The sequence below is a fragment of the Dichomitus squalens genome, assembly GCF_000275845.1.
Source record: "Dichomitus squalens LYAD-421 SS1 unplaced genomic scaffold DICSQscaffold_41, whole genome shotgun sequence".
Taxonomy (NCBI): domain Eukaryota; kingdom Fungi; phylum Basidiomycota; class Agaricomycetes; order Polyporales; family Polyporaceae; genus Dichomitus; species Dichomitus squalens.
Genome location: NW_006766923.1, coordinates 182,478 through 197,238, shown reverse-complemented (window position 1 = coordinate 197,238; position 14,761 = coordinate 182,478). Strand labels below are relative to the sequence as shown.

At 56.2% G+C, this 14,761-nt stretch overlaps 4 protein-coding genes across 4 annotated transcripts; 1 reads left to right on the top strand and 3 right to left on the bottom strand.

Moving 5' to 3' along the window:
- Nucleotides 1-427: 427 nt before the first annotated feature.
- DICSQDRAFT_67288 (HET-domain-containing protein) lies at nt 428-1,327 on the bottom strand (the record flags this gene model as incomplete). Its single annotated transcript, XM_007368928.1, has 2 exons — nt 428-896; nt 1,197-1,327. 2 exons carry the CDS (start codon nt 1,325-1,327, stop codon nt 428-430), a joined length of 600 nt encoding a protein of 199 aa, XP_007368990.1.
- A 1,208-nt stretch (nt 1,328-2,535) lies between these two features.
- DICSQDRAFT_182673 (P-loop containing nucleoside triphosphate hydrolase protein) lies at nt 2,536-4,927 on the bottom strand. The gene is made up of 6 exons (XM_007368927.1): nt 4,571-4,927; nt 3,851-4,504; nt 3,763-3,790; nt 3,624-3,707; nt 3,455-3,565; nt 2,536-3,393 (listed from the first exon to the last, which is right to left on the bottom strand). Exons 1-6 carry the CDS (start codon nt 4,886-4,888, stop codon nt 2,606-2,608), a joined length of 1,983 nt encoding a protein of 660 aa, XP_007368989.1. The 5' UTR covers nt 4,889-4,927; the 3' UTR covers nt 2,536-2,605.
- Nucleotides 4,928-6,033: 1,106 nt separating this feature from the next.
- Nucleotides 6,034-7,189, top strand: DICSQDRAFT_156878 (uncharacterized protein). The gene is made up of 5 exons (XM_007368926.1): nt 6,034-6,128; nt 6,192-6,541; nt 6,607-6,669; nt 6,739-6,882; nt 6,943-7,189. Exons 1-5 carry the CDS (start codon nt 6,095-6,097, stop codon nt 7,048-7,050), a joined length of 699 nt encoding a protein of 232 aa, XP_007368988.1. The 5' UTR covers nt 6,034-6,094; the 3' UTR covers nt 7,051-7,189.
- Nucleotides 7,190-7,737: 548 nt separating this feature from the next.
- Nucleotides 7,738-14,242, bottom strand: DICSQDRAFT_156876 (uncharacterized protein; the record flags this gene model as incomplete). Its single annotated transcript, XM_007368925.1, has 14 exons — nt 7,738-9,522; nt 9,596-9,727; nt 9,784-9,989; nt 10,060-10,275; nt 10,331-10,439; nt 10,501-10,592; nt 10,658-10,667; nt 10,763-10,837; nt 10,915-11,487; nt 12,093-12,104; nt 12,208-12,562; nt 12,930-13,105; nt 13,706-13,720; nt 14,234-14,242. The coding sequence occupies 14 exons, from the start codon at nt 14,240-14,242 to the stop codon at nt 8,020-8,022; spliced, it is 3,483 nt and encodes a 1,160-aa protein (XP_007368987.1). The 3' UTR covers nt 7,738-8,019.
- Nucleotides 14,243-14,761: the final 519 nt, after the last annotated feature.

The window sequence follows — 14,761 nt, the reverse complement described above, 5'->3', positions numbered from 1 at the left end:
TTACAGATCGCAGCACGCAGTGAGCGGCGCAGATTCTGCAGCGTCGAGCAGGGCTCATAACCTGTTGAACCCGGGGAGCGAAAGCCTCTCCCACGGGTGGCAACGACAGCGGATAGCCTGAAACTCACCTAGAAGGGTTGGCTGATTGTAAGAGGCTTGTAAGAGCGATGAGAGGAGACGTTCGAGTGAACTGAACTGTAGATTGGGGGTACAGAGGTCCCCTATATATACTACTGTACATCTGTGGCTACGTAGTACTATACAGTACATTCCCAGGATGCACAGTCGCACAGAGAAGCAGTGCGTACACAGCAAAGCTGTGTGTGTACCACATGAGTAGTACAGCCTCGGTTATTGCAGTAACCGGCTGTGCCGTTCCATATCTTGTGACGGCTGTGTTAGGCAAGCTGTGTAAACCAGCGCCTGTTCAACAAAAGATGCCTAGGAGCGAGTATGCTCGGTCCTCCACCCTCGTTGTCCGCCGCTGAGCTACACTGAAGCTGTCAAGAGCTCTAGTGTGCAGCAGAGCTTCCTCAGGGATTCCCGTGATCTCCTCGACAATGTCGGAAAGGCTGTGCTTCGAGCCAATCACCTTCCAGTCCTTGGAGAGACACGTCACAGTCAGAGTAGCGATGAGCTCCTGGAGCGTCCAACCGCGCTCGTACCACCGGCTCCTACGGAATCTGGAAAGCCACGCGCGGGGGTCTTCATCGGAGGGGACGTCGGAGAGATAGGCGTAGCACACCTCCGCATAGGCGTACCACTGATACATCAAATTGATAGCCTCGGACAACTCTGAGCTGCTTGTCTTGTCAATACAGCCCGAGTTTATCCAGATGTACTGAAAGCTGCTGGCGCGGGCCACTGCGCATGCCTCCCGCACTTTCAGTGACAGTCTAGGGTCGTGCCAGATCGATGTGACGGGAAAACCAGTCTCGGATACAATCCGATCAGTGGGATGAGTGTGGGATGAAGATGTGTCGGCTGAGAGGGGTACCGTAGGAAGTCGTGATGAAGAGAACTCCTGTCCAGCGTTGGACCGAGCAGAGCGCTGCATGCGAATACGTGGTCGGTGAAGACTAGCGCTAGATGCGAAGCGACTGAGCGAGAGACCCATGTCTCGGCCTTTGTGCAGTATGTTACGCGCTACACCAACTGGGAGACTGGAGATGCATAAGCGGCCTTTGTGACCATACGAGGTCTGGATGTCAAGGATGTCTTGGTAGGTCTGCTCGACCTTGTCCCAGGTGTGCGACAGAATGGCGTATCTAGTTTCTCTGGGGTCCTTCTCCACGAATTGACCTGTTCGAGTGTCGAGCAACCGCATTGTTTTGCTACGTCTTTTAAAGCAGTTATTGCCAGGCCATTGCGCCCATCAATAGTGTTTTATGCAATCGGGCGTAGACACGTACCCATAGGCTGAAGACCGATGCGCTTATTGAGTTGTATGAAAGGACACTGGTACTGGCAGAGTGGGGCGCTAGGTTCTGGTCATGCCATGATGTTATTAGCTTACATCATTTGCCCAAACAATATTAGGAGAATTACCTCAAGGAAGCGGAGTCGTATAGGTCACCCCTGGGACGGTCTGTTCGTGACAACCCTCTATATATATGCCTGGAAGGGCGTCCTACGTACCCTACCTGTGGCTGTGGTTTTGCTCTGTGGCAGGTAGAAGACGGTGATATGACGGACAGCCTTACACCATAGCCCAGCGCACCGCATGTGGCAGGTTGGGTGATGCCATGTCTGTCAGATACACGACGGGCATTGGCCAATGCCGCGGTCCCAAACAGGACCGGAGACAGGCTTGGAAATGTACGCCAGTCACGGTCATGTCTCAAAGGGCGGCTCCGGACCCAAGCCAGCTGGCGATCTGATACCATAAAAAGGATATTGGCGCTCGCGATCCGCCAAAAAGGGATGATAAGCGCTGATGCTATATGCTTTGTCAGCCTCAATATTCCTTTCCGGGGTTTAGCGCCGGATGGCTCGGGTCCGGAGCCAGGCTTTGGGACATAACTTGTGACCAGGGATACATTCCCAGGCCATTTCTCTGTCCCGGTTTGGGTCCGGAGAATTGGCCAATGCCCGTCGTGATATGCGGCACCAGTAGCCCCGGCCACGCCTTGAGGCGGAATCGTGACGTCACGCATGGCACGCCATGTATAGCACTGTCACGCGCATTCTCCGAGTTTACAAGGCTGGGGCAGAGAGGGGGGACTCGGAGGACGCCCGGGGGAAGCGCAGCGGTTGCGGAAGGCGATTACAGAGCCCGGGCTGGCGTTGTTCTTACTGTAACTATGAGGCATGAGCTTGATAGGGGATCGAGAATGCCGATAGAACACTCACTGTCATATGCTTGCGGCGTATACTTAGCTGCAAGTGCAACGAGATTGACCGTCAGCGCTTGAGCCGGGAACTTGACGACAATCTGATAAGCAGTCGCGACGTGGAAAACCGACTGGCGCTGGTCAATGCGAGACTCGGTCCCAAAACATTTGTGAGATCTTGCAGAACACAAGATGATACGTAGGCATATTGAGTCAAATCTATCATACATGGGTGTCGAGTTCGCCTTGGGGGAAGCTGGCCTTCACAATATCTAAGCCCGCATAGCTGCAAACTCAGCAACGAACTCTTCCATCGCATTCAGGGCTTCGTGCAAGTGCGCATAGCTCAGCTGCTGCTTCCTGCTGCGCGCCAGAGACGTCGCCGTCCGGCAAGCATTCTTGATCTGTCTCCCGTTGATTTCGCGGTCTGCGAGCTTCCCGAGCATGTCCTCGGACACCTCTTCGTCTGCAATACCAGCCTTCTTGAGGAACGTACGCCATATCTGCGCCTTAGTAGGCGTTGTGAGCTCGTTGAAATGCAGTGCGACATGGATACGGGAGAGGAACGCCTCATCGAAGATGGTGATGCGATTCGTAGTGAGGAAGAGGATGCCACGGTAGTACTCGATGTGCCGGAGGAAGACGGCGACCATCGCGTTGCGCTGCATGTCGTGCAGCGAGCGCTGTTCGAGGAAGACGTCCGCTTCGTCAATAAGCACGATAGCGTTCCAGCACGTTGCGACATCGAAGATCCTCTCAAGCGTGTTGTCAAGGTCCGAAGGACTGATACCAAGGTCTCCGCTACCGACGACGTACAAGGGGCGCCGAATGTGCTCGCTGGTCGCCTCGGCGGACAAGGTTTTGCCCACACCCGGAGGGCCGAAGAGATTGATGACGAGACCTTGGCCCTTTCCACGGACGAAGTCGTCAAAGTTTGAATCAGAGTCGTGTGATTCAATCAGAGACCGCAGAAGGGTCTTCCGGTCGGACGGAAGAACCAGGGCTTCGAAAGTCTCCGGATTCCACGTGATCGGAGTTACGAGTTGTACATTGAACTCAACTACGTGGACGGCGAGGAGTGTTCAGCCTAATCTGAAAAAGACAGGATCGGAAGAACTTACGCCAGAATTTGTCCGCCAAGCTGAAGCCGTACAGGATAGGCGTAGCCAACAGAAGCTGGTCGTCAGTCAGTCCAAAGTCTGACTTCTCCACCTCATGGGTCCAGACCGTCCCTGCGGAAGACACCCTGTCAAACGATGCGCGCGCCTCATCAGAAGAGACAGAAAGTACCATTTTCCAAAGGCAGCTGACTGACAATCTGCTCCGTGTTCGGCTTGGGGACTGCGTAGTTGGGTTGAAGCCGGACGAAATTGCCTTTGTTGTAATGTGATGAGTGCTTTGTGTAACGTTATCCTTTTGTTTGTCGCACCTCTATCAGCCATGATCCGAGATGTGACCTTGGCAGATAGTTCGCTGTTAAGAAACAACTCATGAAGATCATAACGAACGCTACTCACATTATACCGAATATACGAGTCACCGACATGGCGGCCGGCCAGGCCGCGATAGTGGACGTGATACACCCCATTAAGCGAGGCCCACTTGCGGCCACGCTTGATCAGCGAAGCCCTTAGGCCCGCAGGGTCCGCGTGGTGTTGTATCGGGTACACGCTCAATCTGTTGATCTTGTGTGTGCCTCCAAACGCGCGGACGTAGATCGTGATATTGTACGTCCCGAACGCCCTACTCTTGTCTTGGAGTGGGGAGCTCTGCTCCTGATCTTCGTATCCGTCGTCACTCTCGTCGTCACGAGATGTGTCCTTCTGGGGATCCGCAGCCTCAATGCCCTCGCAGTTAAGGGCGTACCTCTCGTCGTTGTGCGTGTGAGTGAGGAGCCGGACGGCTCGCGGCTCGCCGGTTGCCCCATTGCGCGTGATGAGAATAGTCCCAGGGACGAGAATGCCGTACAAGAGCTCGTAAGTTACTTCGCCGTGCGCGGTGAGATTGGCCAGCTTGTGAAGGGTGGTGCGATAGTTCTGACGGAGCCATGCGAGGAGGGCGCCCAGAGTAGTATACGCTTGCTCTTCGTCGTCACTGCGCGTGATGGACTCAAGCGCCGCATGGTGCGCTTCTAATTTGGGGAAGAAGGCGACCAAAAGGTGAGGGTCGAGCTAAGTGAATCGCCCAGATGAGTCAACGAGTACTCAGGCACGCCAGATGTCCGCAGTGCGACCCACCTCCACCGGTTCGGCGTTCCACGACAGTCCGGGGATCTCACCGATGACCTCTTTGCATGCCTTGTGAAGGTGTGGACTTTTCACTACGATCTTGAATGTGATAGGCTGATCCTGATTCTGATTGTTCCTGCGCGTGACAGGGCCCCCGGGGAGTTTGCGCACTACGACGAAGCAGAACTCCTTCCAATCGTCCGAGCTCCCAGCTGAACTGGTCTGAGGCTGGACGGCTTCTGCGGGGACTTTGGAGTCAGTGTCCTTGTGCGTCCACGCCTTGTCATCGGCGTTCCAGTAGTGGTCGACGCATTTGATTGGGGGCATGTTGATCGAGCAGTAAGCAAGGATTCGTGGAGGGCGATGAAATTGGGCGACGATTTCGGAGATATATCTGGGGATGTCTAGCTTCATATATTGGTTACAATGACTCGCAGGACCGGGCCCGCTCTGACGCAGGAGGAGTCAGACACAGATGCTAGGACCTGCGGAGAAGCAAGACCGCCTCGTGTTACGCACATGAGCTATCAGGGGTGCAACTGCGGGCGCTAGAGGCAAAGTATAGGTGCGTGCTCACCATAGTAGGGAGGCGGGCATGAGCCTGAACACAGGGGATCAGAGCATCCAGAAGGTCCAAAGCACGCCAGATGAGGTACGCAAAGCGACATGGCCATCTCTGCACACCAAACAGTACAAATTGCGTCCACCGTAATCCGCCACGGAAATGCTCAGATGTTCACGGAGCCAATGAGGGTACAAGCATTCCTCACGACAAGACCATCGCCCTGAAGCCCTGGAACTCATTTAGGTAGCTACGCGAGCATGTTTTCCCCCCATAGCATGAGTTTCATGGACAGATTGCGCCCGACGAATGGAGAAGACGATCGATGGTACTCCCTGCTCATGTGCTGAGGACAAGAGGGATGACCTACACGCATACGCGATGAATGTATTCGATGTCGGCGTAGCGCATTCTGGGCCCTGACCTGAACATATTACCACAGTTTGCTGTCTGACCGTTCAGCCTGTGACGATTCAGTTACGGAGTCACGTACGTTGCTGCCACTCACTTGGAGCATCAGTAGACAAGGCAGGAAGCGGGAGGGTGAACATATGTCTGGATGTGGTACGGGAGTCGTGCACGGGAGAACCTTCTGCTAGGCCGACGTCGTATATGAAGCCTGATAATTCCACACATATCGGTGCTGGCCGATAAGAATGTGTAGCAAGTGCACGTTCTGCATCTTATAGATCATAGCAGAGCAAAGCCGACCACAAGGAGTGAGCCATGGTCCGAGTCACCATGATGTCGTTCGGTCGAAAACTGCTGGTGTCGATTGGCTCGGCGCTCCTGTGATGTCACGCTCTTTTCCGGGAAAGGGAAGCCATATGAGTATGTTACTTGTGACAATGGCACACCCAACCGTGACTTCGGGGCCTCGAGCTTCTTAGCTAGTCACCGCCAACCTCAGCACTGGGCCAAATCCTAAATGGCCCGCGCATCACATCGTTGAATCTTTGTTATGAGTAGAAATGTCTTCCAACAAGCTCAGGAAGCCTCGTCATGGTGACCTTTTTTCTTCCGTTTCCAACTGTTCTTCGAAGTCCCACTTAAGAGCTCGACTTATAGAAAGCAGGACCATGGCTCTCGCACGTCAGATGGTTGGGTCGGCTGACAACAACAACCGGATTACCTCTCACGGGGGCATAGCTTCCTGGGATGAGCACCTGATTGAGGTACGCTCTACAACGGCCCTCTCGCACAAGAGCCCCGTTGGTTACCGAGGACGTATGCGGTCCGCGGACTCCCCGCCCCAAACCTCGATTCAAGACTACCTCAGCGCACTGCTCCATCCTGTGTCTGCCATAGAGCAATACTGGGCCATGCGAGCGGCAAGAGCAGAAGCCTTGCTCAACGCCCACGAGAGATACAAGCGAGAGCTCGATGATGTATCCGTGTCTCATGAACAAAGGCGATCGGTAAGTGCTGCCGCGAGCTTTCCGTTCGTAGGACGCATGTTTGCTGACCTTGACGACTCTCCCAGCGCGAATTTGCAGAGCTCAATGCTAGATATGCCCGAGAATACGCGCATGTCACACGTATGGTCGTGAGTGCGCTGCCCTTCCTCGCACGCAGCACGCATAGACAGCTTGACTCTCGCTCGCCTTTCGCATAGTGGATTTGCCTTGGAGCATTGACGATAACCGTCTGCGTGCTCTTCTATGTCGTCTTTCGATATGCACCACGGGTTTCTTCAGATCCTAGTCGCTCCAGTGCAGTCCACTACACAATCCCGATCCTATCGCCGTTTTCTTCAGTCGTAAGTGAACGGTTGAACGTCTTCATCTCGCCCATCACACAAATAACTTTCCTCCTAAAGATTGAACACGAGACATCTGCAGTGAATGTGCCACTCGTTGCCGTCCTACTCATCATAATGGGTCTCTTCGGCTTTCTTTGGTTTCGGTGTTGTGCACCACGCAAATGACTGGTCACCAATCCCTCCAGGTTTATTCACGCTTCCTCAGGTTGTTGGACTACTTTCCCAACATAAACATGCTGTGTAGCTGCGTCGGAATCTGTAATAACTCAATGGGACATCAGGATTGCCACCACGTAGACTTCGGACTATCATGACAACTATAGGATATCTCGACTACATTATCGACCATTTCTGGTAGCTCTTCTAGACGGCGACTCGGAGGTGCGCTATTGATTCTGCTTCTAGTACTTAATCACTCTCCCAGGCTAATTGCTGTTCTGCCACCTGCAACGAGTCGCTTCTCTCGAGCCCACACGTCTATCCGCTATACAGGATACTCTTACCCTGGACATACATCTCGCGTGCGCAACGAGCTCTTCCGAGTTGTCTCCTAGTCAGCTAAGCAGATTAGCCTTGTCCATGTTTAGGACGTTCGAAGAGGGCGTGGAGGCGTCGCCCTTGCATATTCATGGATTGCTGAGAGGGTTGGGCGACTTCGTCGACGACATGACAGCATAGGCCTGCACATATGCTCATAGTGAACCAGCAAGTACCAGGAATATCCTGCACTTGACTGCAGCCGAACGTACACACCACTCACATTTTGATAGGCAATACTATTCAGGACGACCGATAGACCATAGGGACCAGCCTGACTATAATGTGCAGCCAGAACGGCGAGGAGACAGAACAGCAATGCCGACACGTGATAGCGAAAACATGGTGTCTAGCAGATAACAGTGGTGAGACAGGAAGCAGAGCATATGTACACGACAGCGACAATATTGTAGGACTAGGCATAGCGGAAAATTGGAGGGAAATGAGACAAGTACGAGGACGACGGGAACGGAAACCTGAGCTGAAGCAATAGAACTTGGAATAACAGACACGGCAAGATACTAGTACAAGAGATCGCGCCCTCGGAAGTCAAATCCAAAGTGCGACGGAAGTCTAAAACAAGATCGTTTCACGTCCTCACCGGCGAACGGGGGCACCCGGCGGCCCAGGCAGCTCATGCTGGATGAACGACGTCCACGTCTCCGTCAAGCTGTACGGTGCGCCCGGCTGCACGTTGTACGGCGCCGCAGACGGTGCTGGAAGTTGCTGCTGCTGCTGAGGCTGGTGATACGTCGCTTGCTGCTGGCTGTACGCATACTGCGCGCCCTGTGTGTACGACTGCTGGTGCTGGTGCTGGTGCTGGTGATGCCCGCCATGGTGCATCTGGCCCGTATGGTGAGGTTGGATAGACGAACCCGTATATTGAGGCTGGATAGCGGGACCTGTGTGCTGGGGCTGGATTGTCTGCCCAGTATGCTGAGGTTGGAGCGTCTGGCCCGTATGCTGGGGCTGCAGGCTCTGTCCTGTATGCTGGGGCTGCAGGCCATGGCCCGTATGCTGAGGCTGCAGCGGCTGGGGCGCAGGCGCACCGGGATGATACTGCCGATAATGGCCCTGATGCGATGGTGGATGCATATGCGGGACATGCGCGTGCTCCGGGATCGTTTCGTACATCGGCGACGTCGGGTGTGCCATGTCGCTATCAGGCGGCGCAGCGCTCACGGACCACAGCTCGGACTGTTGGTCAGGCATCGCGTGTGTAGCATATGCAGCATAGGGCGACACCGATTGTGACGACGAGGACGAGGACGCCGTCGTGGCTGTGACGGGCACGGGCACGGGCACATAAGCGTTCTGATACTGCGTGACGGCGGGGTCCTTCGAGTACGCGCCGCCGTATAGCGGGAGACTATGCGGGTCGCTGGCCACCTGGTGATGATAGGCGGCATACTCCTGCGTGTGGTGATACTCGGGTGTGTGCTGCTCGGTCTGTGGCTGAGGATACGCGAATGCCTGACCCTGCGACCCGTGCACACCAGGCTGAGAAGTGGAGAAGCTCTGCTGCTGGGTGTCCATTGGCATCGCATTTTGGTACCACGCCATCTGTTGCTGTTGCGGAGGCGGCAGCTGCTGAGTCTGCAGCTGCTGAGGCTGCTGGGGCTGGTGCTGCTCTGCATACAAATGTTGCTGCTGCTGTTGCTCTACCAGCGACGGCTCCACATGATAGAACGCGTTCGCATGGCTGATCTGCGCCTCGAGCTGGCCCTCGAACGACCTCAGCTCCTCGACCAAGCTCGGATGCACGGCCGTGCGATATGACGAGTCCAAGCCGGGGAACACGTCCGCCGGCGACTGCGAGCCCCTCGCGTTCGGGTCCGACCCCGACCCCGATCCGAGGGGGCTCGACGTGTCGGACGGGGTCGTCGAGCTCGCCGCGGTCGACGACGCCGACATGCCCGGGGAGACGCGCTGCGGACGGTTCGACTTTGTCGCGACGGTGCGCGCGGTGCGCCCGCTGAAGATCGAAAGCTCGTCCTGCTCGTTCTCGGCCGAGCGCGGGGCGAAGATGTCGGGGCGGAGCGGTTGGAGACCCTGGAAGTGCGCCGCCTGCGCCTTCTCGAGCACCTTCCGGAGCTGGGGCTGCGTGGGCGGGGAAGCACGACGATGAGAACTCCGATCGGAGGCGAACAAGCGACGGAGACGGGAAACGCACCACGAACTTGGTCGCTCGGCCACCCTGCTGCGCCGCCCGCTCGAAGAGGTCGCACGCGATGCGCAGCTCGGCGAGGGCCGCCTGGGCTGTCTTCGTTGGGCCACTGTGTGTCACGACGGAGCCGAGCATGATCTTGAGAGGTTCGTCAGCCGATGGCGATGTGAGCATATTTTCGATTGAATACTCACGCATGCAGAGAACGCGTGTGTCCATATTACCCAGAAGCGCGCTATGACGGTAGGGAAAAGGGAGAACTGCTCGCGGACAGAGCTGAGCAGCGCAGTCGCGCTGCGGTATCCTGCGAGGAACGAGGGAGCATACTGGCTCCGCATCGGGTCATTCGGGTGGTCGTTCACTGCAGCAGCGAAGAACACCCTATGCACGTATAGCAGAGCTGGAATCGGAGTACCCTGTCAGTTCAACTGTTCACGAATGAAAAAATGATCGAGATAAGCGCAACGGACTGAAGTGGAGGTAGTTGGTAGGCATGTAATGAGACATCATCTGCGCCAGTCCGGCATTTTGCGGGCGGGGTCCTTGGGCGTATTTCGGGAGGGGCATGTCGCGTATACGCCGGTCGAGCTCCAGGATCACGGAATACTTTGGGGGCGCGGCTTTCAGCACGCCCATCACGACGGCCGCCACACACTCCTTGCCCCATCGCGCCTTCCACGCAGGGACTGTCACGAGATCTTCAGCGACTCAATATACACGCATACAGAGTGGAGTACCCACAGCTGGGTTGAGGAGTACCGTCGTCCGCGAGCGTCTCTTCTGGGTCCGCAGGAAGTTCAGTGTCGACGAAGCCTAACTCGAACGTCGGCAGCCGTCCCGTCGCCAGTGCCTATATGCGCACCTAGTCAACATTGCACCACATCCCATACACGTTCCGAAGCAACGCTCACCTGCCAACAGTCGGTGATGAACAGCTCCCAGAAGAGCGCGCGACGCTTCTGCGTCTCTGCCGAGGACAGCTTGAACCGCGCGCAGTCGCGATCTGCACTCGACGATCAGCCCTGTTCATCATCGAACACCATTCACGGTTGTGGAGATTAGACGTACGAAGTCCGGTCTATATCCATACGATCGACGGCACGTCAGCGTCAGTTTCAAATCGGGGTCACTCATCATCGACGTCGCCGACAAGATGCCAGGGGAAGCACTCACGCCTTGTGCGAGCTTGGAAGCCAGGCCCATGAGCGCCCAAGTGCTCTCGATGCTGCGGTCTTCGGCGACCATGCCCTGCTCGTCCAGCACGCCGCGCCGTCAATTCCAACTGCACATACTGAGATCTCACAGCAGTAAAGCGTTGCACACACCATGTAGATCCCCATCAAGCTCAGCACCTGAACCGTCGCCACGCTCGGTGGCCTGTCCAACACCGGCTCTAAGCTCAGCGCCGCCTTCGTCAGCTGGTAGTACCTCTCCGCCTCCCGGTTGTGCGGCGCCGGGGGCAGCGTCGCGTCCGTGAGCGCCCCGAAGCAGAACACCACAAACATGAGAGCGAGCTCGTGCGACGACGCGTGGGGCGTCGCGGCGCCCGTCTGCGGCAAGTTGAACGCATCAGGGGACGCGCCGAGTCGCCCGCCGCGAAGGTTGTGAAGCTCTTCTTGGGCCTCCTCGTAGAAGAGCGGGAAGACTTCCTCGTAGAGCTGGCGCTGCGTGACTGCGCCGAAGAACCAGGGAGCTTGGTCGAGGTAGAGCTCCCGGAGCTGGACCGCGCGGTGCCATGGGGGGAGGTAGCCAGAGATGAGGTCTTGGAGGTCGTAGATGGGAACTTCGGGAGGGCCGTGCGGGAACGTTGATGCGAGGCGGTTGATTTCGGGGGGAAGGTCGGGGTTACCTGGGGAGGGGCGAGAGAGGGTGGAGATGGACAATTGGGGTTTGTCATCCTAGCACACGAGTCAGCATGCGGTTCACATTTCCGATCACATATTGCTCGTATGGTCAATTAGGCTGTTAACGTTCGGCGATGACATTGTCATCATGCTCTCAAACCGGCCAATTCGCTCGAAGATATCTTACTCGTAGCGGCCATCTATTTACTACGGTATGCTTATCGAAGTAGCGCGAATGGATGGACACGGATCGGGTCAACCTACCTCGGGTCCGGGTATGTACCCTTGTGCGATCACAATGGCTACCTACTTGTCACTAGGGATGCTGTGTACACACAGAACTCTTGACAGTGTCCCTGGCGACAAGCAGATAGTCATGCAGGGCCCCCTGACCTTTGACCCCTGACCTTTGACCCCGTACCCGACCTACTCGGGTACGTACCCACACGTGTACGGGTCCGGGTCAGGCTGAGATGCGCACGGGTCGACCCGTGTCTATCCCAAGTAGTGCGCGTCCCTTGCTCCTCCACCGGAGCCCAGAGCAGGATCGAAAGGGGGTGGCATCAATGACGGCGTTACCAATCTAACCTCTTTTCTCTAACCTCGTTTCATGCCAACAACGCTAGAAGATGTTCGAAAGGTAAGATAGAATCACTCACAATCAATAGACTCTGTACAGGCGAACGCCAAGGAGCGGATTCAAACGAGCGCGGACGCGCAGGGCTATCTTCAGCGACCGATAACGCCACACACTTCGCGGGAGAACACACGCACCTCGGAACCCGCAGAGCGGCCGTAGAAGGTCGCGGCGCCGTCGTCGCGCACCGCCAGCGTCCCAAACGCGTCGATGTACGCCGGCTCCTCTTCCTCCTCTTCTCCTCCTCCGCCTCCACCACCGCCCCCTCGTCCTGTACCCGATAACCCCTCGCGCTCTCGCTGCAGCTCGAGCTCGGACGCAGCGTGAAGCTCGAGCCCGGACTTGATCTTCAGCAGGTCGTTTGCGAGGAGGGGATGTGGTTCGCGCGTCACGCTCGACTGGAGGATCGCGAGGCCGTCTTCGAGCTGACGGATCCGATCGCTCATCTCCGCGATTTTGCGATGCAGACGGTCCGTGTCGGCGAGGATGAACCTGGCGGGGGCAGAGCGGGGACATGAGTAAGTGTAAGGAAGGCAGTCGCGACACGAGGCGTGCTCGCAGCAGTCGTAGTCGTGGCAGTGTTTTCGAGCAGAGAACAGTCGATGAAAGGAGGAGGCGGGACGTCACCGCCTGCCCGTTTTTCTCGGAGACTTTTGTTCGAAAGCTACTTTATCACGAATCCTCGTGTATCTCCTTTTCGACTCTTGTCAAAAGTAACGGAATGCCTGCCGTGAATTGTATTACGGCCGTGTGACGATAAGACGGCGCTGGGGGCTACGAGGTAAATGGAGCACATGATGAAATATGGACGAGGTCCGGGAGGGCTAGGCCGGGAGAGAAGACAGGAAGGTGGACGCACCTCGTGCCCTGGCCTGTGGTGAGGGAGCCATTGGGGCAGATGGAGGCGCACCCTCGCCGCTTGCAGGAGGAGCAAGGGACGGTCTTGTCGCACTTGAGCTTGAGACGGCGGCATTCTGCGCAAGATATCGCACCTCTGGCGCGCTTGAGCTCCTGTTCCTGGGACCTTACCGTACGCTCCTTGTTCTCGCCGTCCTGGCGGGGGCGGGCGGAGAGCGGCATAGTTGGGCGGTAGGCTGAGCAGCCTTTGGCGGCAGCAGAGACAGCCCAGGGAGAATAAAGGGGCGAGCGGCGAGAGAGAGAATGGGGACGTCGGAGGCGGTCAAGGGCGTCGTCGATGTGTGGACAGACAGCAGGGCGTCCGATACATGGCAGTCGAAGGAGAAGGAGAGGGCGAGGACAGTGCCGGACTGGGTGGACATCACTACTCGCAGCGGATCTCTCCCAGGCCCTGACCCTTATTTGGCACGCGCTTAGCCACACTCTCCCACGCGCGACCCCATTCGCCTCCGGTCGGCACTACTCCCCATTCATCGCACGTTAACGTCTCGCGGTAGCTGACAGCGTCCATAATGTTGCCGTACGTGCAACAGACACAACACGCCGTGCGCAGCCGCAGCCACTATCCAAGCTGGAGTTAGGTGGAAAAGCTCTATTTCTGTATATGTAGTCTACTACTACCCTAGCCCCTAATATACGAAGTGTGTAATCGCAGAGTCGGGTAAGCGACGCTAAGTAGAGTCCTATTCTTAGTTCCCAGTAGCCCCTACAACAAACTTCTTTCCTTGCGTACTGTAGATCGACCACCATCCAGATGTTCTCTACTATTCATCCAGTTTTCGATGCGTACAAAACGAGTCTACTCAAGGGCTTTGCAGGATGTATAGACTTGAGCCTTGCCCTTCGCCGAACTCCTGCTGGAGGGCGCTCCAGTTACAACTTACAATCGACGCGCAATTATCCGACTACGTAGCTGCATACACAGAGCTTGGCGAGCTTCCCCGTCAATCGACTGCGTGAATAAGTGGTAACACAGCCTGCTACGTAGCCAGTTGCGTGGAATCGTGAACGTTCTCGCATATCTAGTACAGTCATTTACCGGTCCTCGGGACGTTGCGCGTTTTCTCACCCTCCCTCTTACCTACTGCCTCAGGTCTTTGTATATACCTATATAGACTACTTGCAGCTCACCTCTCCTCAATTTCATCAGAGGCGACCCAAAAGTGAAGTCACCAGCCCATTGTCTGTATGAGATTTACATGAAAACCAAATCTGGGACTGATTCGCGCCCAAGTCTATACTCACCGTGCTCATTGGCGTGCCCCAGTTTGGTTGTTCAATAAGGCGACATATATCTCCTTCTCTCAGCAACCTCATATGGTGAGATTTTGACACCGAACCCAGATAGTCATCGAAACAGTGTGGAAGGATAGTAGGCGTGTTCAATCCTTGTCGCTCGCTCATTTCCTCGCGCGCCTACCGGGCGTCTGCCTACCTGGATTCAAGGTCAGATCAAGCGCCTGTAGCACAGCGAGCAGAGGTGCGCAGGCAGCGGGTGCAACACGACCGCATGAGCGTCGCGAGCTGGGACTGAGGAGCGACGCGAAAGCTTAACGATTTGAAAGATAGAGAGCTCCATGACTCGAGACGCGGAGTCGTCCCGCAAGGTTTTGAGTCCAATTGCCATCAGGCTTACAGTGGCAACCCCAGGTGGCCAGTGAACCGTGTCGTGCCGAATCTGGTTCCGATTTGGGCGCATTGTGTACAATTATTCTCGGTCAACAAGTCTATCACGACTGCCGACGTCTCCATCCACTTTCTGGACAGATTTTC